At 37.5% G+C, this 26,045-nt stretch overlaps 1 protein-coding gene across 1 annotated transcript in view; it reads left to right on the top strand.

Moving 5' to 3' along the window:
* gfra1b (gdnf family receptor alpha 1b) overlaps nucleotides 1-22,807 on the top strand; it is a 33,534-nt gene extending 10,727 nt beyond the window's left edge. The window contains exons 4-10 of the mRNA XM_037691055.1: nucleotides 10,833-11,011; nucleotides 11,351-11,523; nucleotides 14,892-15,001; nucleotides 17,029-17,163; nucleotides 17,606-17,799; nucleotides 21,861-21,908; nucleotides 22,145-22,807. Coding sequence (XP_037546983.1) covers nucleotides 10,833-11,011; nucleotides 11,351-11,523; nucleotides 14,892-15,001; nucleotides 17,029-17,163; nucleotides 17,606-17,799; nucleotides 21,861-21,908; nucleotides 22,145-22,297 — 992 coding nt within the window. The 3' untranslated portion in view covers nucleotides 22,298-22,807. The remainder of the gene's footprint in view (nucleotides 1-10,832; nucleotides 11,012-11,350; nucleotides 11,524-14,891; nucleotides 15,002-17,028; nucleotides 17,164-17,605; nucleotides 17,800-21,860; nucleotides 21,909-22,144) is intronic.
* The last annotated feature ends 3,238 nt before the right edge of the window (nucleotides 22,808-26,045 follow it).

The raw sequence follows: 26,045 nt of genomic DNA, 5'->3' as shown, positions 1-26,045 counted from the left end.
AGAAATACAGTTTGAGCCATCTGGAGACTTTCTTTCTTGAATTAATCAAGTAGAAAAGACAATCCTCTATGATCATTACTATTTTACAAATGTTTGATAATCAAATTGTGTTAGTTCACTCAATGCTTACAGGTTGAAGAGAACTACTCATTTTTATTTTACATAAACAGTAAGTAATGATTTTTATTCCTCATTCAAAGAAGAAATCAGGTTAATATGCATTTCTTGATTTTTCTGTCTGCAATGAGCAAGTTTGTAAGTATGTTAAAGGTCGAGTCTCGGTCAACTAAAATGTTTACTGAGAAGAAATGTCATGTTTAAACTTTTTCAGAAGATAATAAGAGTGAGACTCCACGAAGTCTGGTTTTCTCCAATAATCTTTTCTGTATGTTGTAAACAATCTCATTCTCTGACCTCGAATTTGATAACATCTTACATCACAAACCACACCTCTATTCTGGTCCATCCACGAATCAGAAAGCTCTAAATTGACCCGGAAGTCAACTCATTTAAAATGTGGCAACTTCCCGGTTCTAGAGAGTCTGATGTCGGAAGTCTGATAGAGAGTGCTAAGGAGATGAAAGGAGTTCAGAGTTCTTGGATGCAAACGCATTCAGGATGATCCAGAGACGTTTTGGGATTATAACTTCTGTTTGAATAACCTCGCACGACTCTCGAAGGATTTCAGCTGCTCTCAACGGAGACGCTGAAAGAGTCAAAGGAGGATCCTATACCGACGCTGACCTATCATCAACCAGGTAACAGTCCACTTCGACCAAGCGTACCGTCGCAAGCTGAGATCTGAAGGAGCGTGCACGTTTCTGGTCAAACAGATTAATTCCCTCACAAATCTCTCTGTAAGATAAATCTCCATTTTCATCTTAAACTCTCCTTTCTCTTAAAATCAGTACAGATATTTTAGAAATATCTGAAGCAAAGTCCTCGATCACCGCCGTGTGATTGAAGTCCATTATCTGTGAAACTTGTCTGTTATTATTTTCATATTTTGCCAAATTAATGTAAATGTTTGATGTTAAACTTTGATTCTGAAAATAAATGACCGCATTCATTTTGATGGGTCAAAGATAATAACGTCTCTCGTTACATTTCTGTTAAATTCAATGCACGACATTTACACAGTCAGAAAGATGAGGAACTCGTGAAAAAAGTATGAATATATCCAGCATATGACATACTACAGTTTTGTCCTTCATCCAAAGGACTTCATCATTGATTTATTTTTTTTTGTTGTTGAGAGGTTTCGTTCTTCATCCAAAGAACTTCATCATCAGGTTTTTTTACGTTTTGTCCTTCATCCAAAGGACTTCATCATTAGTTTTTCTTTTTTTGTTGAAACATTTCATCCTTCATCCAAAGGACTTCATCATTGGTTTATTTTCTTTTTTTGTTGAGACATTTCATCCTTCATCCAAAGGACATCAATGAAGTCCTTTAGATTTGTTGCACTGAATAAGAGAAGAAAAATAATATGTGGTCATTTTTCCCCACTCTTGTTTGTCTGGACATTTACTTTATTGGTTTCCATTACAAAAACAAAAAAAACTGTTTGGGGCATGGGTGTGCCAATAAATATTTTTATACTCATATGTCTTGTATTTGTATCTGAAATGACAATTAATAAATTTCTGCTGTACAAAAGCACCTAGATGGATTTCAACTAAAACTTGCTCTTTGAATCACTTCTATATGACAAAATGAAGCGAAATGGTGCAGTTAAATGTGCCATTTACATTTTATTAAAACCTGTTCCAAATCTATCACAAATATTTCTTATTGTTACACATTACTGAGATACATATATCTGACCTGACAAACCTCTGCATGTTATTAACAATATATAGCAAAGAAATACCAGACCATATCACTTTTTTTATAAAGCACTTAAAACAGCAACAAGGCCAACCAAAGTGCTGTACACACACTGTATGCTCAGACTTACAGTTTTCCAACACATCATCAGAATTTATGAGTCAAACCTGCAGCAGGAGCTGTTCTCTTCCAACTTTTTCTTACCAACAGCCTGAAGTTTCAGCTTGGCTTCATAAGCAATCTGTTTTCTTCTCACTATGTGGCTGAAAGGTATGGAAAACTATCTTGTGAGTGGCTTCTACAGGATTTACCAGTCAGCGTTTTTGCTTGGCTTCAGGAGACCTTCATCCCCAGCATGACACTTCTGCAGTGCTGAATTAATGCTCTTTCATTCAATTCAGAATAAATGATAGACAATGATTAACAAATAGCCGGTGAAGTAAGATGTAAGTTGGATTTCGATCATTTCTTGGTGCATATAATAAATGAGTCTCGAGGCTGATCATAAATACCAAGGCACCCATGTGGATTTATTGATGCTGGCTGGAACCCTGACACTAGAGAGGGCGCCAGGGGAGTAAGAGTATTATTTTTCATTAGTGGCATCTACTGTTTAGGAAGCAAAGAGAATTGAGTATAATGTGTCTCATGCATTATGTTGATGTCAAACTCTCTTGACCAGCATTCAAGAATAACCTGGGATTTTGAGTTCTAATGTTACCTTTCTTTGAGCAAGGCCTCTACAGCAGAAATCTCAGGAACCTGTGGCTTCCAGAGTCTTGGTGCAGGAGATATTTGCAGTCTGTCAGGTAGGGTTACGTACAACTAAAAGTGGAACACAACAATAAATTGATATTTATGGTAATCTGGATGGAAATTTTGTGTTATTGATTGAGAATGTGAGAAACAAAGTTTGCCTGTTCTGTGCTTTGTTTAGTTCCTCCATGTTTCCCCTGTGCCATTAGTCAGTTTCTGTTCTTTAGTCAGCTCTTACCTCTCAGTGTTTTTCCAGTCGACCTGCCAGGTTCATCTACATCTGCTCTCTGTCTCACCTGCCAAAGCTGCAACCACTTCCCTCATCAGCAGTGGAGGTTTCTGATATAGTTGGTACAGGCGGCTGCCCAGGGTGGCATCTTGTCAAGGGCAGTATGAGTGCCTGACCCTGCCCAGCCCTCCCCCTCAAAACAATAAACTGCATTCCAGTGATCCCTCACTATATTGTGGTTCACTTTTTGTGGCTTCACTATATTGCTGTTTTTTTAAACCCAGTTTTTTTATATTGTGTGTACTATACATGCTGTACAGTACTGTACATTCATCTCACTGTTGCCAAAGTTTTTAAGAAATATGAAGCATTTATAAGAGAGTGGGAAGGGTTTATAAAGCTACTTTGAGGATTTTCACCTACTGCAGGGGTCTCTGGAACTTAACCCCCACAATAGGTGAGGGATCACTGTATTTCATAGCCTAGATATTGGTTTCCTCTCGCCCACTTGCAGGGAGTGGGCGCCCTCTTCCAGGTGCATGGTGTGTAGCTTGCTGCTGAGGTCTGACACACAGATTGTGAAAGAAGGGGAGGGGGATTCTCTCATCTCCCATGCTGGGCCAGAGATGCATCTATTACAATTGACATGACACGACCTGTCAGTCAATCCAGTAGGCTTGTTAACAACTAACCAATCGGTGAGGGTAATCTGTCCCGAAGTGAACGCCCCTTTTTTCATTCACCCTTTATTTGTACAGGTTAGTCTCATTGAGCCTTGAGGACTCATTTACAGTAGACCTAATTTTAATAAAGAATGCTGACAACAGTAGACAATCATAAAAAAGCATATAAACTGGGAAAAATAAATGAAAGAAAATGACATTAAAATAAACTCAACAAAAAACTTGCAAAACAGGCTAAAAACAATGCCAGACTGAAGGTGGAATGAAAACAGAATGTATTGATAGGGTTTGATGAACAAATCAGAGACATCTGGGCAAAATAACAACTGGAAACAGGTGAGAGTGGGCGGGGCAAGAGCAGAAATCAATGGAGGAGAAATGACTGATGGTTCAAAAGGAGTACACAAAGACTAAATAAATAAACACAAGAATCACAAACCACAGAAAGCCAACATGATAACAAAAGGAAAATAAACTAACAATAGTCTAAAAAAAGGACAGAACGTAAACCAAACTCTCAGATCCTGACTAAAAGAGTTCAAATTAACACCCTACAATTCCTTCAAGGAATGCATATCGCCGGGCAGCACGGTGGCGCAACTGGTAGAGCTGCTGCCTCTCAGCGAGCAGGTCCCTGGTTCAAACCCCGGTCCAGGGGCCTTTCTGGGTGGAGTTTGCATGTTCTCTCCGTGCATGCGTGGGTTTTCTCCGGGTACTCCGGTTTCCTCCCACAGACCAAAAACATGCATGTTAGGCTGATTGGTAACTCTAAATTGTTCCTAGGTGTGAGTGAGAGAGTGAATGGTTGTTTGTCTCGTTTGTCTCTATGTGTCCCTGTGATGGACTTGCGACCCGTCCAGGGTGTACCCCGCCCCTCGCACAGTGATTGCTGGACATGGGCACCAGCGACCCCCGTGACCCAAAATGGAACAAACGGGTAAAGATAATGGATGGATGGATGGATGAATGCATATCGCCCACGGCTTGTCATGCTTTGAAATGATTTGATGGAGTTAAAGCTAATTTGGTCAAACCTTGACAGTAATGTTTTTTTTTGTAAATAAATTAAGAGTGTTATAGCCATTTTTGTGTTTGCTAAGTTTGATTAACTGTGGTGGCCATCTTGAATTCCTTTTACTTTAAAGTTAATCAGTTGTAAATGCACCTAACGTTGGTTTAATGGCCCTTAACTTCAGGAACTGCATCCCTTTATCCTCCAACAACATAGTTGGTATTTTTGCTTTATCAATGCTTTGCAGTCACAGCAATTTCATGAAAAATCATCGGAAAATATGGTTAAATGTCAGTGGGGAATATGCAATTCAGACGAGTGTTACCCTAAACGTTTAGAGTTTTTTAAAATTTTTTATTAATTAATTAAAATTTTTTGGCTGCTCCTTTCTTCAGGGGTCACCACAGCAAACTAACTCACACATAGGCTTGACAAATGTTTTGAAGCCGGATGTTCTTCCTGACACAATCACAGACGTCTTGAGCTACCACAGCCCTCTGTGTGGAGCAGAGGGCTGCCATGTAGGGTGCCCAGGGGAGCAGATGGTGGGGGTTGAGGGTCTTGCTCAAGGGTCCAGAGTGTGGCAAATGAAGGTGAAGGCAGGTGTGGGTGCTTCACCTCCCCCCACACACATTTTGATATTGTCGGTTCAGGGAGTTGAACCCACGACCTTTGTTCAGTCAAGCAAGTACCTGTAGAAATAAACATGCTTGAAGGCACTTTTCTGTGTTTCTTCATGTGTCACAGCACTCCACTTTCATGTTATGTTTTTTTAAACCCAGAGTGCAGACTGATGCTGGAAATTTGAAGCTAATATAAAGAATATCTATTTATTAAACAAAACTAAAAAAAAAAATAAAAAATGCTGACATGGCAGTAAAACATATATAAACCAGGAGCAGGGTGACATGGAGGAAAACAGCATGGATGCTTTGGGAGGACAATTCCCAGACAGAGAAGAAACAAACTGACAGAACTTATAAATGACACTAATGAGATACAATGATAAACACCTGGGGTAATTGGGATTGAGGACAGGTGAGACAGGAGCTGGAAACATGAGGGAAGAAACACTGAGGGAGGCAGGACAGATGACACAAGAAAACACAAACAAAACACAGATCCTGTCAGCCATGCAAACAGCATGCAACATGTATTTTAACGTTAACTTTGGCCCGAGTCATTGCTAATGAGGTTGCGAACAGCAACCATAAACTTAGCTAAAGTTTGTTCGATTTGGCCAGTAGGGAATCTACCATACCATACCAATTTATTTATAGAGCACTTAAAACAGCAACAAGGCCAACCAAAGTGCTGTACAAAAGAAAACAAACATGCACAGCAGACAGGAAAACATAAAATAGAAATACAGATACAAATAGCAGCAGAAGCTAACTAAAATGGCCAACAGAGTAGAGAACAGACCGGACCAAAACAAATCACACCGTGTTAAAGGCAAGCGAATAGAAGTGGGTCTTCAAGCGAGACTTAAAGACTGAGAGTGTGGGAGCCTGCCGGACACTCAGTGGCAACTCATTCCACAGTCGTGGACCTGCAACAGAGAAAGCCCTGTCACCTCTGAGCTTACGACGGGTTTCTGGGAATCTACTGTAGCATTACAGTGCATTGCATTCTGGGTAGAGGCAATGAGCCATGAGGACTCATTTACAAAAGGGACCTGTTCCAGACAGAACATGTAAAGTACAGATAGCAATAACAGTAAACAATGACAACAATAAACTACAGTAAATAAAAATATGTCATAATAGTCATCAAATAAGTCATTTGAGACAGAAAGCAGCTTAATAAAAATGCAAAGGTCAGTCTTTAGAAAGTTTGAATAAATATGACTAAAATTAATATTAAATGAAAATATGCTCCTGGTTTGATAAAGCATCTTGTTTATATGAAACACTTTGAGTAGTAGCCTTTAACTTCTTACTGTATACATGTATTTGTTAACCTTTGTTTTACAAGGCAAATGTCATTGAGATCACACATCTCTTTTGCAAGGGAGGTCTGGGCCATACATGTAAAACCACATTTAAGTCCTTGTAGTAACTTTGGATAAAGTGAGAATTTCTTACATCCTAGGTGTGCATTTTGTCTGAGGGTTTCCGTAATTGAGATAAAACTGTCACACCTTTGGCCTGAGAGCTCCAAACAGGAACTCAAGGATCACAGCCCACATCTCTGGGCACTTGTCAGCTATAAGTAATGGATTTTGTAATATGTGATTAACCCAAGGTTCAAGATTGTATTCAGATTTAATCACAGCTCATTCTGTGGTGCATGAACAAGTGCAGTGAGCTTCAATTCCACCTCAAAAGACAAAAAATACAGGGTTCATTCTTCCATGTCGAGGCTGAGGATAGTTTGTGTTACCATGCAGAAGTTGGTGGAACAGAAGGGACTTTAGCCACAACAAGTGAGAAAAAAAGTGAGAGATGTCATGTTGTCATTTTGGGTTATTTATAAAGCAGAACAAAGTAGTATCTCATTCAGACATGTGAGATGAGACAAGAAAATACAATAAAAATGGTAATCATTAAGTAAAGTGGTTAGAAGTCATAATGGTGGGTTTTGTAGCGCTATTATTTTTGTCAGGGAAGCTCTGATGATTTAGTTTCACAGCTAGAAACACACCAGTTTCCCTAAAAAAATAGAGTTCAAACAGGTAACAAAGTGATGACTCCAAAACAATAACAAAAAAGGAACAAAGTGCTGAAAAATTAGCTGGATTCTGACAAAAGTGTGGAAGAGTGGATAAAATGTGAATGTTTAGTCAAACTAGAGAAATTGCATGCTGATTGCTCAGTGATTTTGCTGAAAGCGGCTTAAAAAACTAGTTAAAAAAGAGAAAAACAAAAACAATAGTGTGAGTGAACAACAAAGTCCATGCTCAATAATCCAGGTATACAATCCAACATTTTTCAGTCAGGTCATCTGGACAGTTTTTTTTTTTTTTTTTGCTGAAACGTTTTGCCTTTGATCCGGAAGGCTTCATCAGTCAAGGAAACATCAACAAGGAAGAGGGCGGGCAATGGAGGAGGGGCGTACCAAAGAGACCATCTTATCACAAGCAAAACTGGTTTGTTCCACTTTGGAGTAAGCTGTTGAGGGAAGAATCAGTTTTGTTGTGTGTTACCTTGACTGATGAAACCTTCCGGATGGATCAAAGACAAAACATTTCAGCACAAAAAAAAAAAAAAAACTGTCCAGATGACCTGACTGAAAAATGTTGAATAGTGTGAGTTCTTAATATGGATTCACACAATAAAGAGAAACAAGGAAACTATAGGGTGAATGCCTAATAATTCACACAATAAAGTGAGTTGTGACAGAGAAGAAGAAATGGTGAACTCCATATTGATGCTGGAACCTTTTGAAGATTAAATTGGTCTCAAAAATTGTCACACAAACGAACAAGATTTGTGCATGTACAAAAAGATCCACAAGCGTACCACAATGCATAAACAGTTTTTCAAATTAACACATTTCTATTTGCACAAGTAGGACTATTCTGTGCGTACAAATTGTCAAATACACGTGCACAAATCGCCTATTGTGGACAAATCCGTTGATACTAGTGCACAGACCTACTTGCCTGTGAATGTGATTTTTAAGACTTTCTTACCGCTGGAGATTAGAGCTGCGATTTCTAACCTGAGCTTGGGCCCAGCTCGGCCCAAAATTTGGGCTGGGTCGGGCCAAAATTATGTACTTGATGAGCGGGCTGGGTCAGTCTTGGGCTTTTGATGCGGTTTTAAAACAGGAGAACTCACTCTACAAAGCCAGCCCAGTGAAACCTGCTGATGTGTGTCAGGTCAGGTGCATGCTCATGTGTGACCGACCAGTTGAAAGATGTTTAAAAAAAGTCTTGTTAAGCTTCAGATGGATCACCGGATCATTGGCCGCGCACGTCCGCTGATCGGCCGGTTGAAAGAAGTTAAAAAAAAAGGTCTTGTTAAGCTTCAGGTGGATCACCGGATTATCGACCACGAATGTCCGCTGGCCGGACGGATGGATCACTGGTTGCGCGTATTCTGCTCCGCACCCTGCTGTCATCTACGGTGAAGGAAGTAGCAACATCTGAAGCAACAAAAGCCAAAGCAAGCAGCGCATTCAATTAAAATACCCTTGTTCTATGCATTTCAAAATAATTTTACTCTAAAAATATTTTTGTTCATCTGTATAATAGCCTATCTTTACAGTTGATTTTTTTAGGCTATTCATTTTGTATGTTAATATTCATTTGGTGACTTTTTATTAAACAAGAAATATATCTTCCTTTCTTTGAAATATGTTTTCAAAATATCATGTCAAACTGATTTGCTTACAAAAGCAGTAATAACTTAATTTTATTTATTTATTTGTTGGGTTTGGGCCTGTAATTACAGGGAAACTGGTCAGATCAGGTTGGGCGTGGAAAAATTGGCTACGGGCTGACTCCGGGTCAGGTCGGATTTTTTAGGCCTGAATGCAATTCTATTCCAGATTCACAAAAGTGATGATGCGTTCGAGGCTGATGAAAAGCTAGGACATCTGATTGTTACCAGAATCACTTAGTTGTTGAGAAAAGACACATTTCTAATTTCGCACAATAGCTTACAACCCCTATATACACATAAGCACATACACCTAAAATATATTTTCCAATATTTTCTTGTTCTGCTAAAAATACTGTGGGAAAATAGTTTTACTGTAGTTTTTTCCACAAGAAGAAAATATAAATTTTGTGGACTGTACAACTTAACTAAAATTATGGCTAGGTAATTCTTCCTCTTGTAAAACAACAGGAAAAAACTTTTTTTCTAGGATTTACTTCCTCTGATAAAAATACTAGAACTAATAATTTTCTGGTATACATTTTTCCATTAAACTACCAGAAAATATATGTTTCTGGTATTTTATTTTATGTTTTCCAGAAGAACAAATAACCTAACCAATTTGAGTAGTTTATTTTAAATGTACAGTTCACGCAAGCAAGCAAACAAACAAATAAATTAATTTTCCCTGTAGTTTTTCCACATGAAGTAAATGTCGACTTTGTGGACTGAATAAAACATCAACCATGGTTGGGTTATACTACTTGTGGAAAAACTACTAGGAAACTATATTTTTCAAGTATTTTTATTTTTCAGAACAACTTTCCAGATTAAGAATAACCTGCTCATTTTAGTTTGTTCATTGTATAGTTGTTCCCTTAATTAACATTTTTGGAATCCAGTAATGTTAATTTAATCATTTGTGTTTTAATATAGATGTTATGAGTTATTGTGCCAAGTTAGAAATTAAACTTTTCTTAACTCAGTAATTCTGGTAAAGCTCACATTTCCCAGCTTTTCACCAGCCTTGAATGCAGCATCACCTTTGTAAATCTGGAGCAGTAAGAAAGTCTCAAAAGTCACCTTCACAGGCAAACTGATCCGTGCACTCGTGTTGACTGATTCATTCACAATAATTGATTTGTGCATGTGTATTTGACAACTTGCATTTGCAGAATATTCCTACTTGTGCAAATTGAAATGTGTACATTTGAAAATGGGTTTTTGCATTTGTGAATCTTGTAGTTAACAAGTGTAAAACTTGTGGTATGCTTGTGGTTCGTATTGTACACATACAAATCTTGTATGCTTGTGTGACTACTTCTGAGACTCATACATCTTCATAGAATCTCTACTTTCCCATGCGGACCAGATTATTTGGATTGATGTTAGGAATAAAAGTCATTCAATCCAACTACCTACATATAACATAACCAACAAAGCCATCAACTATAGAACAAATTCTTTGTAAGAGACTATAAATGCAGCAACTGAACTCACTTGGGCTCAAAGCTCTCATGGGTTTAATATTTTGTCATTTCATTTAGCAAATTCAGAGTAAATTTCTCACAAATTGGGCTTTCACACCTTAAAATACAAAAGACATCTGAGGGAAAATTGAAAGGCTCTTTTAAAGCGTTACTCCCGCTGTGTCTCTGGAGTAATCTCCAATTTCCTATCATTTGGATAATAGATGCAGAAATGCTAGAAACACAATATCGTTTATATTGCTGAAGTACCTAATATTACACTGTAGCAAAATATATTTATTAAGATTTTCCTGCAGAAATAGAGATTTCAAAGGTATTTTTTCAGTTAAATTAGTTTTTTTTTAATGCAACATGTAATTTTATATCATACTAGTTAGAAATTCATCCAATTGTGATGGAACTATACTAAAAAAAAAAAGGAAAGCAAGGTGACTCAACGACAAGAGTTTCTGATTATTACACATAATTGCTACATGTGAAATCCTTTTCTGTCCTCTGTCTTAGCTGAGCCTGCTTCCCCTAAGGAGAACAACTGTTTGAATGCTGCCAAGGCCTGTAACCTGAACGACACGTGTAAAAAATATCGCTCTGCTTACATCAACCCCTGCACTAGCAGGGTGTCCGCTTCTGAAGTGTGCAACAAGCGCAAATGCCACAAGGCTCTACGGCAGTTCTTTGACAAGGTAATTAAGCAGGTTTGAGAGCTTTTTATTGCATTTGACTTTGATGTTGACACAAGCTAATCTGTATCCTAGGAGACAAATCACCAGGAAAAAGCTTTCATCGTGTTTTTACATTGAACTCCCTTTTAATCCAATTTCTTTGTAGAAGTCCCGGTTGTGATCAAACGCAACTCCATGTGTTGTTATCTCTATGAAAACTGCTCTTGATGTTGGGTGTAAGCCACACTGGATCTGAAGTGTCTCTGGGAACAGATGCTTCCAAGAGGATTTATATCTTGTGGATTACATGAAAGTTAAAAGATTTACATCATTGTGTTTTGTGTTGTTCCCGAAATCAAGGTTCCAACTAAATACAGCTACGGGATGCTTTTTTGCTCCTGTCCAACGGGAGATAGGACAGCATGCGCCGAGCGCAGGCGGCAAACCATCGTACCGATCTGTTCCTACGAGGATAAAGACAGACCCAATTGTCTGTCTCTCCAGAACACATGCAAGACCAATTACATCTGCAGGTAAAACTGGGTAGCCTTAAGAGACTTATTTTTCCAAATCTATCCTTTTTCATATGCATGTTTGATGTGAACATTCAAACAGATGAATCTCGTTGACGACTTGTGCTTGAAAAATGAATTGGACTGCAGAAAAAGTGAAATGATTGAGTTTTGCCATATTTGGGATATGTGTCACAATGAGACCCCTCTAGCAATCCTGGTAACTAAAATATCATTGTCTTCTTTATCTACCATTGATTCCAAGTTCTCTAACTGGTATGTCTTCCAAAATAATTGTTTGTCTTTGAAATTAGTCATTTTTCAGCCATTGCCTTGGGAAATCCCTTTGTATGTTGTTTGATGTAATTGTTAAGCTTGGGCAATCCCCATTTTAAATATGGGGCTGAAATTCCCAGCAACATTAAAAGTAGACGTTTCAAACTGGTACTCTCATATACAAAACTAGCTTGTTACTATCTAGGTAATAAATTATCAAATTTCAACAAACCACGTATTATTTGAAAATTTCTGGTGGAGAATTTGAAAATTATAGCTCAGTATGGAAAAATTCCTCATTGTGACTCATTTTGCCAACACAGGTCACATTTTGTTTTGACTTATTATGTGAAACTACAAGAAAACTACAGTACCAAATTACTCATTCATCACCTGTCTTCAGAACTACTTCACTTACAGCTGATTTTAGAGACACTTAATTCTATTCCTCTTACCCTTTCTCTCACTTTAATGTGCATTTTAAAAGTTTTGATCTAAAAGCCTTCAATATTCAACATGAGAGCTCACACTAGCACACAGACTAACACTTAGCAGTCTGTTGAAAAATCCAGATTTTTTTTTTCAAATTTCTCTTTTTTTTCTCACAGTTTCTACGTCAGTTATTTGGTCTTAACTAGCTGGTAGTGATCCATGTTTTTGACATGTTTGAACTAGTCTAAGTTATTAAAGCAACACTCTTTAGAGTAATAAAATTCAATAACAGCCAGCTGGGCTGATTATTACATCATACACACTTACATTTGAGGTTCTTCATCACAATTGTATAAACGTAACACTTTAGTGTTTGCTCCCATTTTTCTTGAGCTGAACTCAAAGATTTAAGACTTTTTTTTAAATACACAATAGATTTTTTTCTCTCAAACATTGTTCACAAATTTGTGTAAATTCTGTACTGAGCACTTCTTTGCTGAGAAAATCCATCCACCTCACAGGTGTGGAATTTAAATGGGGTTTGAAAACCAGTGTCTGGTGTGACCACCATTTGCCACATGCATCCACATCTGCAATGCAAATCTCCTTCACATAGAGTTGAAGTTGTAGATTGTGGCCTGTTGAATGTTGCTCCACTCCTCTTCAATGACTTTGCAAAGTTGCTAGATATTGTCAGGAACTGGATCATGCAAGAACTGGGATGTTTTCAGCTTCCAGGAATTGCGCACAGATTCTTGCTACATTGGGCCGTGCATTATCCTGCTGCAACATGAGGTGATGGTCGTGGATGAATGGCTCAACAATGGGCCTCAGGATCTCATCACGGTATCTCTGTGCATTCAAAATGCCATTAATAAAAAGCACTTGTGTTCATTGTCCTTAATGTACGCCTGCCCATATCATTACTCCACCGCCACCGTGGGCCACTCAATTCACAATGACTCCATACACACACCACACACCCATCTGCCCTACTGTGAAAACTGGGATTCATCAGTGAAGAGAACGTTTCTCCAACGTGCCATACGCCATCAAATGTGAGCATTGCCCGCAGTCAGGTGGGGACCCCGATGAATCGGCAAACTCAGTAGGGGCACCATTCAAGGATAAAATTGAGGGAAGAACTGTTAGGACCGGGATGGAACTGGGATGGGAATGGGACCTTTGAGATGAGGATGACGAGCATGCAGATGAGCTTCCCTGAGACGGTTTCTGACACTTTGTGCAGAAATTCCTCAGTTATTCAAACCGATTGTTGCGGCAGCTGTCTGGGTGCCTGGTCTCAGATGATCTTTGTGAAGATGCTGGATGTGGGGGTCCTGGGCTGGTGTGGTTCCACATGGGCTGCGGTTGTAAGGCCAGTTGAATGTACTGCCAAATTATCTTTGAAGACAGCTTATGGTAGAGAAATGAACATTCAGTCCACAGGCAACAGCTCTGGTGGACATTCTTGCTGTCAGCATGCCAACTGCACACCCCTTCAATACTTTAACATCTGTGTCATTGTGGTGTGTGATAAAACTGCACATTTTAGAGTAGCCTTTGATTGTGGTCAGCCTAAGGCACACCTGTGCAATAATCATGCTGTCTAATCAGCATCTTGATATGCTACACCAGTGATGGATTGTTTCACCAAAGGAGAAGTGCTCACTAACACAGATTTACACAAATTTGTGAACAATATTTGAGAGAAAATACTTTTTGTATACAGTACATAGAAAAAGTCAAATATTTTTGTTCAGTATTATTTACCTTTTTCTTGTTTTTTTCATAGTAATTGTTAATCATGAATTCTTTGAGCTAATGCCATACCATTTGTAAAGACCAATAGAAAAACATTTATCATCTGGTTGAGAAAAACAAGGAATATCTGATTTTTGAGTCAGAATTCAGTAACCTAATTAGAAGTTTAAACATTAGATATTTGGTAAAGCATTGTTAGTCTATATATGTATAGTCTAGGTGGCATATATGATTTTGTTAAGGTAATTTGCAGTTGTTAAATCAAAAAGCTACTTGTAGAAATAAGGTTGGGTTTCCAGTGAAAGGTAAAGTTATTGCATTGTGATTTAGGTTAAAGTTAGGAGACGGTGAATAAAAAGAGAATAGCTTTCTTCTTTTTGAGCTGAAGATTGACTTCCTTTTTTCTGCAGATCTTAAAGTGAACTACCGGTAAATGTGATCATTTAAAAAAAAAAACGAGACGAAACGGCACAAAACAATGATTGCGCTTTTAAATTAGTATAGTGACTAAAAATTCCCAAATACAGTATATAATGCCATGCAATGGAAAATTAGACTTTGTATGTGTTCTGTTAGACACACTCTATTAGAGTTCTGGTGCAAAATTAAAACATAGACATTCATAATGTTAAGTTATATATTTTTTTAAATCCATAATACATCACAGTTAAATGACTAAGATATATTTTCTTCCATACATAATTTGAGATATAAACGTTTTGAAAAGCACCGATATGTTACTTGGAAGTTTAGCAAAATGTAAGTATTGTCTTAAAGCTACATTAGTTTCTCATTTAAAATTTTCAAAAGAAACATGTTTTTTTTCTTGAGGTTTTTATTTTTTAAATTGTATTTCGATACACGTATCGCATATATAATGTGCATAAACCGTTGTCTTTTTTTTCTCTCTCTTGTAGGTCGAGGCTGGCAGATTTCTTCAGCAACTGTCAGTCAGAGAGTAGCTCCAAATCTGGCTGTTTTAGAGAAAACTACGCCGACTGTCTGCTCGCTTATTCTGGTCTGATTGGTGAGATCTTACCAAAGATGGACTAATTATTTGTACCTTATATATATATATATATATATATATATATATATATATATATAAACAACTAAAATGTGTTTTAACTTATTCAAATAGGCTAAATCTGAGACTAAATAAGAAATTTAAAAAAAAAAGTTTTACAGTGGTGCTGGACAGTTTGCAAGCTGCACATGCACTTTACCAGACAGATGAGCTGTTGGAGGCAATCCATCCATCCATTATCTTTACCCACTTCTTCCTTTTTGGGTCATGGGGGTCACTGGTGCCCATGTCCAGCAGTCACTGCGCGAGAGATGAGGTACACCCTGGACAGGTCGCAAGCCCATCCCAGCACTGAGATTGAGGTTGAGATTAAAAATCTGCTTTTCAAGAGCAACCTAGCCAAGAATGGCAGCAGAAACATTAATCGTAAAACCACAGTAATCAAAACATAATTAAAATACATGATGATAAATATAAAAAAAACAAAAAACAGAACAACACACCCATAAAACTGACAAATATTAATACACTTTAAAATATTTAGAAACAGATGCCTCGTTAACAAATTCATTGATTGGCCTTAAAAACATTGAAAAAGTCCAACTCCTTCAACTTCAAGTGTTTCTGCAGTTGATTCCAGTCTGAGGAAGCAGCCTCATGAGGACTTCTTAACAATATAGGGCAGGAGATAAGGGCGAAGTAAACCCAAGATGACTTTATAAATGAGATTATCCCCATAACTAAATCTGCAGGTACATAGGGCAGTCTATTTAAGGAGGTTCTACTGAAAACTGTGGTGGGTAAGGGCTCCAAAAGACCAGAAGCTAGATGGACCAATACAGTGGCAGCAACAAGGTGTTTTCTAGTCTCAAAAGATAGACATGATCTGATTCTAAAGAAAAAAACACAGGTGCACATATATAGCCTTCTGTTAGCAACACTGTGGTGAGATGTGGCCACATCTTGGGAGGTCCTAGGTGGAGTGTGGTGGAGCATGATGGTACCATATTCTTGACCAAGAATTTAAAGGACTGGCCATGCTGGCTCCATGCCAAGACTATAACAGGGATCATGAGAAGATCATGGTAACAACCTATTGCAGATGTGATACCTGTTGTACTAGTGAGCTATCTAGCATCTAATTGTTACATACCAGCAAACTATAAATTTTAATCATGTTTGGTGTTTTTTTTTGGTTAAATTCATGCCATGAAGATACTTCTTTTTGTGCCCATAGAATTTTAGCTAGAAGCCGTTATTGAATTATTGTCCCATATTCAGTAGCAAACCATGAATCTTTGTCCATTTCTGGTTCATTCAATTAAGCTATCAAGCAACAAATCAGATTATCCATCCATTACCTTTTACCTGCTTCTTCCTTATCGGGTTGCGGGGGTCACTGGCCCCCATGTCCAGCCATCCCTGTGCAAAAGTTGGGGTGCACCCTGGACAGGTCGTAAGTCCATCATAGGGACACATATAAACAAATGAGACAAACAACCATTCACTCTCTCACTCACACCTAGAGACAATTTAGAGTTACCAATCAGCCTAACACATCAGATCACAAACTGCAAATCTACAGAGTGAACTTTTCATTTTAGTTCATGTAGCACAACGTAGTAACAGACCTCGTTTCAGTTTCCTTACCATGAAGTTTCATTAAAAAAAAAAATAGGAAAACAATGTCCCATGGAGCTTTTAAAGTGATTTCAACTTCACACATTTTTATTTCTAGACACCAAGATCTGCTTGTGTATAGAAATAGCAGTAAACTTGCTCAACTTTGTGCTCCGTATACAAAAAGGCAGCAATTTCTTGGTTACCAAGCCTCTCCAAGACTACAGTTAACTAACTGTGTTGACATTAGGGCTTATTTGAATGAATGGACGGACAGAAAAAGCTGACTTGAATATTTTTTCAGCATGAAGTTATTGTTAAACCCCAAATGTCCTGTTAGGGAATTTTCACCCTTGTGTAAGGACTACAGCTGCAATGACTAACTCTTACTCTTGTTTGGGCTGCAGGTACAGTGATGACTCCCAATTATCTGCGGTCTTCTGGTATTAGCCTGTCACCGTGGTGCAACTGCAGCAGCAGTGGGAACAACAAGGCAGACTGCGAAAAATTTGCAGAATTTTTCACCAACAATCGATGTCTGCGTAGGTTCCTTCATTCGGCTTCTTTTATATAATAAATGTCTCTACATTCTGCTATTATTCTCCTTGATGCAAGATTGTTTTTTTAATTAAATGAGCCAATCTTGGATTGGCATTTAAAATTACAGGTTTTGAGACAGTGGATTCAAACATAATGATTTTTTTTTTTTTTTTGATTGATTTGACATATTATTTCTGTAGTTTTACAATTGTCAAACAATCTCTGTAATGGTAGCTTTTTTTCCCCACTTATGTATACATGGATAACTTTTGAAAAGAAAAATAGCTCAGAGGGCATTTTAGTGATTGCTTTATCTTTACAGCTGATATAAAAGTCATACCTTATGGTGCATATATTCTCATAAATTTCACATTTTCCTGCCATGCTCAGTTAAAAAAAATTGTTTACAGAAACCAGTAGAGTCAGTATGTCCTTCTCTTGTAGGTAACGCCATCCAGGCATTTGGAAATGGTACTGACGTTGGTGTATGGCAACCACAACCCCCAATTAATCCCACTGTAGATCCGAGCATCACCCGGAGGGGGAAAAACCCAACAAACAATGTTGTGGACATACAGACAGACGTGACCCAACTGAAGCTTAATGGCAACTCGTATGATATCTGTGGGACTTTGCAGGTAAATTTAAAAAAAATATATATTTGTTTTAGGATTTTTTTTCTAAGGAAACAATGATTGTTTGGGTATCAGAGAAAAGATAATAAAGAAATATTGTGGTGGAATACTAATGTGCATGAAGACAAAGAGGTTAGCCAAGAAAAAATATGACAGAGAAATGAAGAGAGGTTATGTAGAGCAAAGAGGGAAGCAGCTATGGCAAAGCAGAAGGGATATGATGATTTGTATGGGAGGCTGGACTCTAAAGAGGACGAGAAGGACTTGTACCGCTTGGTAAGACAGAGGGATCAGGCTGGAAAGGATATGCAGCAGGTTAGACTTTTAAAGATATGAATTGTAATGTGCTAACAAGTAAGAAGAGTGTGACAGGATGATGGAGGGAGACTTTTGAGGAGCTAATGAATGAACTGGATGAAAGGGAAAGAAGAGTAGAGGTCATAGAAGCTGAGGAGCAGGAAGTGGGAAAGATTAGTGGTGTGAATATGGTTCTCGCTCCTTGGCACTGCAATACTTGCCCACAATAGCCAATATTAATTTCTGAACATAATACAATACTATTCTGCACTCGTGTTCTGAAGCTTGTTCTAGACTGGTCAAGACCTTGCTAATGGAATACTTTACATGTCCGTCACTAGCCCACATGTGAACCAAATTACATCCGTATCAGACTTTTTTTTATTGAGTTTGATTACCTTAAGTTTTGCAAAAATGATTCATCTAATGCATGTGTAATTGTTTCTTTGAGTCAATATTTTTTTTAATCAATACTAAAATGAAAATGCATGGGCTACAGTAGCTTGGTGGTCAGTCTTGTAATCCTGAGGCTGTGGATTTGAGCCCATATTACATCAGGAAGGGCATCGGGTGTAAAACAATTGCCAAATCTTCATACAGGTTTGCTCATTGTGAGGCCTCCTGAAGAAGGAAGCAGCTGAAAGAACAACAACACAACAAAAATACAAATATGTACATGCTACTACCCTGATTTATGAATTTTCAAAATAAAAGTTAAATACACTTCAACTTGATAAATCCTTTGATGACGATCAAGACTTTGTTCCTTCTGTGATAATGGAAACTTTAGAAACTACTAAAACAGAAAAAGGGGCAGAAACCAACTGGAGATCTAAATGTCAATAAGGGCTGAATTCAAAGCCTCTGAGCATCAGACATCTATGTCACCTTGGTAAGGCAGGGATGGCTTTATGACAGGATGCACAGAGTCCACCCTCCTGGGCAGAAAGATGATATGTCAGCGAGGAGTCACAGTCATGTCAAAGCTAATTGGGTGCCTGTGTAACCTCTGAATTGGCCTAAAGGAGGGTGTAACGGGGTGTGCAAAGGAAAAAGGCAACATTTCATTTAAAAAATCAGCCAAACGTTGCCCACCCCCAGTATACGGCCAATAGTGGGAAAGAATTGTATTATAGAGCTTTGTTGTTTTAATGCCAGTACACACTCAAAGCCAGTTCCTTTAACTCAACACATGTTGTCATCTGCATGTCATTTTCAATGTATAACCATTTTTTTCATCATACAAAAGTTTTATTTTAGAAAAATTTTTGAACCATTATGATGACGCCTTGAGTCTTTTGGGCAAATTCGGCATGACCAGCACTCTCTAGATATTTGCTATTCTCCTCTGATAAATACTTTGGAGCTTTATTTATAAATGAGATGATATCACATAGCCTCCTCTAACCGAAACAATCTATCATATTGGCTTTCAATAGCGATAATGTGATTTATCACCAGTAAAACATCCTTTAGGAGGAAAGACCTCTGATAGAGCAATTAATCATTCTTCTCCGGGACCCTGGTTCATAGAAATCTTTCCACTTAAGAACCAAAACATGGAGTGTTTATTCTATTTCCAAACATTAAAGCGTCACTTTATCATTTTTTTATTCACCAATGCTGTATCTCTGTGTTCGTTTATCTATTTTTATGTGCAAATGCAAGATGGTATTTTTAGATGTGGTTGAAAAAGTCTGAAGTAAACTGAGAAAAGTTTTAATATATTAAACTGTTCTAACCTTGAACAAGCACAAATATGAAATGTTACAGAGTTTTTTTTTAAATTTTAATTAACATTGAGAGTTCAGACCTTCTGAAGTGGGGTTTTGTGGAAAAGTTATGAAAAATTAATATATTTTATGGTCAAAATAACTCTTTGAATGAGAAGTTTGAAGATACTGTTCAAGCAGGTTCAGGGTTATTTGCAAGCCCAAACAGCATCGGCATCAGCTAGCTGTAGCACTTCCAGGGAAGTTTGGGGTAGAGCTGTCATTTCTAACCCGGGCTCAAAGCCCGGCCTGTCCCGACCCGAATTCAGGCAGAGGCCCGGGCCATAGTAATGTGCGGGCCGGTCTCGGGCTTTGATGCGGTTTTACGAATACAGCACAAAGAAAACTAAATAAGAATGTACAGTATAAAATTGTGTTAATCTACTTGTAGAGGAGGAGGCAGGTCCGACTGGCTGGTTGAAAAAGGTAAAAAAAAATTAAAACAAGTCCAATTAAGCTCAGATGGATTTTCTGATCACCCGCCGCGCGCGTCTCTGCACCTGCTGTCATCTGCGGTGAAAAAAGTAGCAGCATCTACAAAAGCCTAAGCAAGCAGCACATTTAATTAAAATAGCCTCGTTCAATATTTTTCCAAATAATTTTGCTCTAAAGTAAAAATATTTTTGTTCATCTGTATAATAGCCTATCTTTAGAGTTGATTTTATTTAGGTTATTTGTTTTGTATGTTAATATCCATTTGGTGACTTGTTAATTAACAATAAATCTTATATCTTCCTTTCTTTGAATTATGATTTTAAAAACAATCATGTCAAACTGATTTGCTTACAAAATCAGTAAAAGTTTAATTAAAAAAAAAAAGTGTTTTTTTTTTTTTTTTGTGTTGGGCCTGTAATTATAGTTAATTTGTTGGTTTTGGGTCGGGCTTGTAAAAAAACGATACGGGTTCAGGCCGGGCCGGAATTTTTAGACCCGAATGCAACTCTAGTTCGGGGCCCTTCTGTCAAAGTCAAAGTTTCGTTATTTGTTGTTTGCATCAAATGTGGTACATGTGGTGGAATGAAATTGTGTACAGGGTCCCAGTTAAGCTTAAAGGCCTAATATTCTGCCAGGAAAACTGTGTAATCTGAAACTAACGGTGGTTTAAAGCTACATAAAATAGTCGCACTATTAGAAATGAGCCATTTTTTAGCAAAACACTCAAATTTCTACAGTATTTTTTTCTTTATAAATTTGATACACATGTACTTGCACATTCTAGATGAACTCACCCATAACCCTAGTTTCTACTTTATAATTCTTTCAAAATAAACTATGATGAGGGTAGCATGGTGGCACAGTCGGTAGAGCTGCTTCCTCTCAGCGAGCAGGTCGCTCCGGTTCAAATCCTGTCCGGGGACCTTTCTGGGTAGAGTTTGCATGTTGTCTCCGTGTATGCGTGGTTTTCTACTGGTAAAACGGACGGACGACGGTATGATGGCATGAACAGATTCTAGTGTGCTACAAGTAGTTTTTCTTTATTTTTTTCTGGAGGGGGTTTGTTTGCATGTGTTAAGTTGAAAAAGCACCCTGGTTAAAAAAAGACAAAAAAAAAAAAAAAACCTATAAAAAAAAAAATAATAATAAAAAAGTTTGCATTAATTCTTTGAATTTACCCATTTTAAATAGACTTTGATTATTTGGAAATCACTGTCCAATCCTCTGTAGCAAGTACCACCATTTTGAGCCTAGAGTTGTTTTAAGACAGCAACTTCAGTCTTGGCCACATTCTTTCTTATCTGCTTCTTCAAACTGATGTAGCTGAAAGAAACACATACACCAGGTTTACTAGATGTCTATAACCTTTCAACAAAACCCCACTTCAGAAGATCTGAACTATAGCTTTAAGGTGGAAAATTACATCTAAAGGTCCACAAGTCCTCTAACTCCATAGGTCTTCAAAGAAATAAAAGCCTCAGTCTGTCTGTTAGACAATCAAATAACAAAAATAAAATCAGTTTTAATGTTTTTCTGCCTTCCATCTTGTCGTCCCTGAAGGTCCAAAATCTGGTTTCCAATCAAACTGCGGGCACGGCGTTTTGTCCGGTAAGTTAATTTCTGTGCATTCAAGTTCCACGGTTCTCAAAAGACCAAGCTTTAGTGGATTTGACAGCAATGTTGTTTCCTTATATATATAAAACAGTACATCTTACTGTTGTGAAAAATATTATTACAGTCCCACATTGTGCATGTTTTACTTGTTTTTGCTCCTTTAAAACAAATGTTCACCCAAGTCCTCAAAGCAAATAATGAATTAATGACTTTTTTTTTGTTTTTTTAAGAACCACCGGTTGGACGAGTCCAGCGCATCGAACGCCATTCCCAGAAGCTCACCAGCTCAACTGAACCGCTTCCACCCCTCAACTCTGCTCCTTGGCCTGGTCTTTGTTTTCACATCTGCAGGACTACAGCTCAGAGGTTTCCAGCTGTTGTAGGAAGCCAGGACTAAATATCTGCCTTCTTGCCTCAAGAAGCCTTTCAAGTCATTTTATATGAGATGTTCGACCAAGTGGAACTCCGTTTTTTTTTTTCTATAAGGGACAAAGAGAGAAACCCAGCGCAGTGATAGCTCTAAAACCATAGGCAATAGTGGAATATATTTGTGGATTACATGTTGACCGTCGCTGTGTAGAAAACAGACTCAATCTGTTGCTGCCATATCTGCTTATTTGCCTTCCATGCCCCGTGGGAGCAATTTGCAGGGACTTGGAGGAAAAAAAACCGAACGAAAGAAGAAACAAAAAAATCACGCCTGAGAACCCTCGTTACGTGGATAAAATCTGATTTGATGTGAATCAACTCATGTCTTTGGAAAGTGCGCAATCACTTGCCCATTTGACTGAATCGAGTGCCAATATGCTGAACGGCATTTCAAGCGGAGAGTGAATCATTCTCCGCACGATTTGTTTGAGCCGAGCAAAAAAAAAAAAAAAAAAAAGCGAAAGGAAATGATAAAAGTGTGGCTAGAAAAGTTAAAATCCCATGGACCGACAGATGCATCGTGTGGAATTATGAATCATAGAAGTTTCCAGCTCATTCAAAGTAATTTGTCTGAGAACACACAAAGGACAAAGACGCTTCTGCAAACGAATAAATAAAGTACTATCTTCTACATGTTCGGTATTAGAATAGATCCGTTTTGTAGATTCGGTTGTAAAGGTGGTTTGTGGCTTTTTCACATCACCTCACTTTGTACATAAACTACATGAGTGCCCTCTCTGTTGCAGTCCGCTGCTGTTAGCTTGTAAAATATCGTCTGTAATGTTCGGAGAGTCGACGTTAGTGCAGCTGACTGAGGACCCTCAGCTTTATCCAGCCTAGTTGTTATTAATGACATGTGACGAGATCCGGTTCTTATCTCATGTAGGTACAAAATGAGTTCACTGTGACTTTGTTTTATCTGAAAAAACAGAATATAGTAACTTCTACAGTATTTTTCCTCAGAAAATTCAAAGCTTCTGTAAGAAACTATTTACAAAAGTCTCTCTCGTGGCCACAAACGTCTAATTTAATAACTGGGAAAGGTAACTATTTTCTGTCAGTGTGTGTTTGTAATGAGCAGGAGGAGAAAATATGAATAAACACATGCAAAACTATAGACAATCGAAAAATTCAAACATTAATTGTGAGCAATTACTGCTAATGTGAACAGAGAGAAAGAAAACAAAGTGATAGTTTAGATGTTTTGAAGTAGAGTTCTGTCGAAAGGTTATAAATAAATATCTTACCTGTTGTAGGTAAGTGCTGCTCTTTGCAGTTTGGAACTGTTGAACTGTTTCAAAGTGTTTGGATAGACTATTAAGCCCCACAGACCAGTGGGATAACAAAACCTGAAAAATTTCCTGTGCTACCCATCAACAGATTGTATCATGTTTAGCTAACTGTTAGCTTGTTTATCCAGTTTCTCTTTCCAAAAGAAGTATAAAAAGCTGCTATCTTCGCTCATTAGTTCCACAAAATGTACAAGTTGCAAAATGAATGTTCTTTCCAAATTCAATAATAATAATAATAATCAATTATAATAATTCAATAATAATAATAACAATTAAACTTTTCTTTATACAGGTTAGTCTCATTGAGCCACGAGGACTCATTTACAAGAGAGACCTGTTTTAAACAAAAAACACAGATTGCAGTACACACAATAAAACAATCATATAAAAGAATATAAAATGAAAAGTAGATTAAAGAAGTAATATGAAACGAAATAGAAAACATAAAATGGTGTAGGATACTAAAAATAGGAACATGACTGTGTTGGTTTTTGCATTGTCATGCATTCATTGTCTGAGGACAATATGAACTAGTTTTTTGGACTATTTTATTTGAATTGCAAATAAACATGTTGCTATAGTTTATTTATAAAGGTTATAAATGAACCATTTACTTCTTTTTCTATAATTATGCAATTTTAGTTTGCAAAGAGCATTTTTTTCATCATTTACGCAAACACTCAAAACTACTTTTATAAGACAAAGTGTTCATTAAATTTTCTCGTTAAACCTGATTAAGATGCTTCTTAATGCTCTACATAAAAAACAAAACATAATGCTCCTTATTTGAAAATATGAGATATGAATTAATAGAACTAATAGTTAAAGCCTGCCCAGATTAAATAAGTTTTCCCATTTCATTTTGTAACAAAGTTCCTTAGTTCAATTCATATGACATTTAGGTAACAAAACTAGACGTAATTTGCTGAGAAAAATGAAAACACAAATCAATTTATAATTCTAAAATAATTGTGTTTTGCACAGATTATTCCTTCTTCTCTGCCGTGTTGCTCTTTGTAATGTTTAGAGCCTGACAAGCCGACGCTAGCTGAATTATTAGCCTTCATATGGTGCGCAGTACAGTGGATATTTTACATGCTAACTTATAGCTTGTTGCGAATGGAATTATTTAAAAAAAATGCAGTTTGTTAATTTGTTTTTAGATGTTTAATTGTAGGTACGGTTTGATGGGAAAATATGTTGTGGTTGTGACTTTCCAACACTGTGGCATAACTTTAAACTGTAACAGCCATCTTGAAACAACTACCATACAAAAAAAATTCACCGTTTATGCAAACGCTATTTTATAAAACCTTCACACTGTTGCTTTTGTATTACTTTTTTTGTTTTTACAAAAAATTATATTATTTGTTTGCACGGATTCTAACGTAGCACTTCCAATAATAACCATGTAACCTGGTGAGAATGTTAGGATTTAAGAAATAACTTTCACATAAACTAATGCTTTTTTTAAAATTATTATTGCAGTCCACTTTGGTGTAGGCCAGCTCGTCAATCTGGTCATAATTAAACCCTACTTTATCAAATTTTGCTTGTTTACAAAGCTATCTACAACAGGTAAGATAATAATTGTTTATAAGCTTCCAACAGAACCCCATTTTAAAACATTTGAACTATCTCTTTATGTAGCCAGTTGATGAAAAACACTGAAGGAGTGTTCAGCTAATGAAGTCTTGGTTTTAGTTTCCTTACCTTTTGTCTCTGCACGATCTCTGATTGTCTGGAAAGATGGATGAAGAGTTTTTAACAAGAACGTATGTTGTTGTTGTTGTTGTTTTTAAAGAATGATTGCTTTTGAAAAAACAAACCCCCACAAATCTTTTATTTTAGACTAAAGTCAACCAGAAGACATGCCAAATAGAATGACCTTCTGTTTACCACAGACCATGAACATTTTAAAAATCTGATTATCTGCTCAACCCCCCCAAAAAAATAAAAGTGATAAAGCAGTGACCCACGTTGAGTTCTGCTGTCAGCAGGAGATAACGCATCCTGGATCGTATCACGCTTTTCCTCCCCAAACGTTACTTTATCTCGTCTTTCGGTACAGGAGGGGCTCCTGTAAATCAGGATTGGGAGATGGCACCTGGCAAACAGATTGCTCCAGTCAGACAGACCATATCAGTCCCCGCACAGTGACACAGGCGGACAAGGACATTACCTACAGAGGACGGCTCATCAGTGGACAGGGGTGTACCGTCAAGTATATAGCCCACCTGTTTTGGCACGGTGACGGAGTACATGATCCGCAGGGAGAGCTAAAGATTTATTAGACGCGTCACAGAAGCGACAGGGACGAAATGTCCACCTCGTGTTATGCATGAGATAGAAAAGACAAACGTACAGTCACACTGAGAATAAAAAAAAAAATTGAAAATATTCTTCAGCA

This window comes from Nematolebias whitei, chromosome 17 (genome assembly GCF_014905685.2).
Source record: "Nematolebias whitei isolate Nwh7 chromosome 17, NemWhi1, whole genome shotgun sequence".
Lineage (NCBI taxonomy): Eukaryota > Metazoa > Chordata > Actinopteri > Cyprinodontiformes > Rivulidae > Nematolebias > Nematolebias whitei.
The sequence above is the reverse complement of the archived record's forward strand: the minus strand, read 5'-3'. Positions and strand labels throughout refer to the sequence as shown.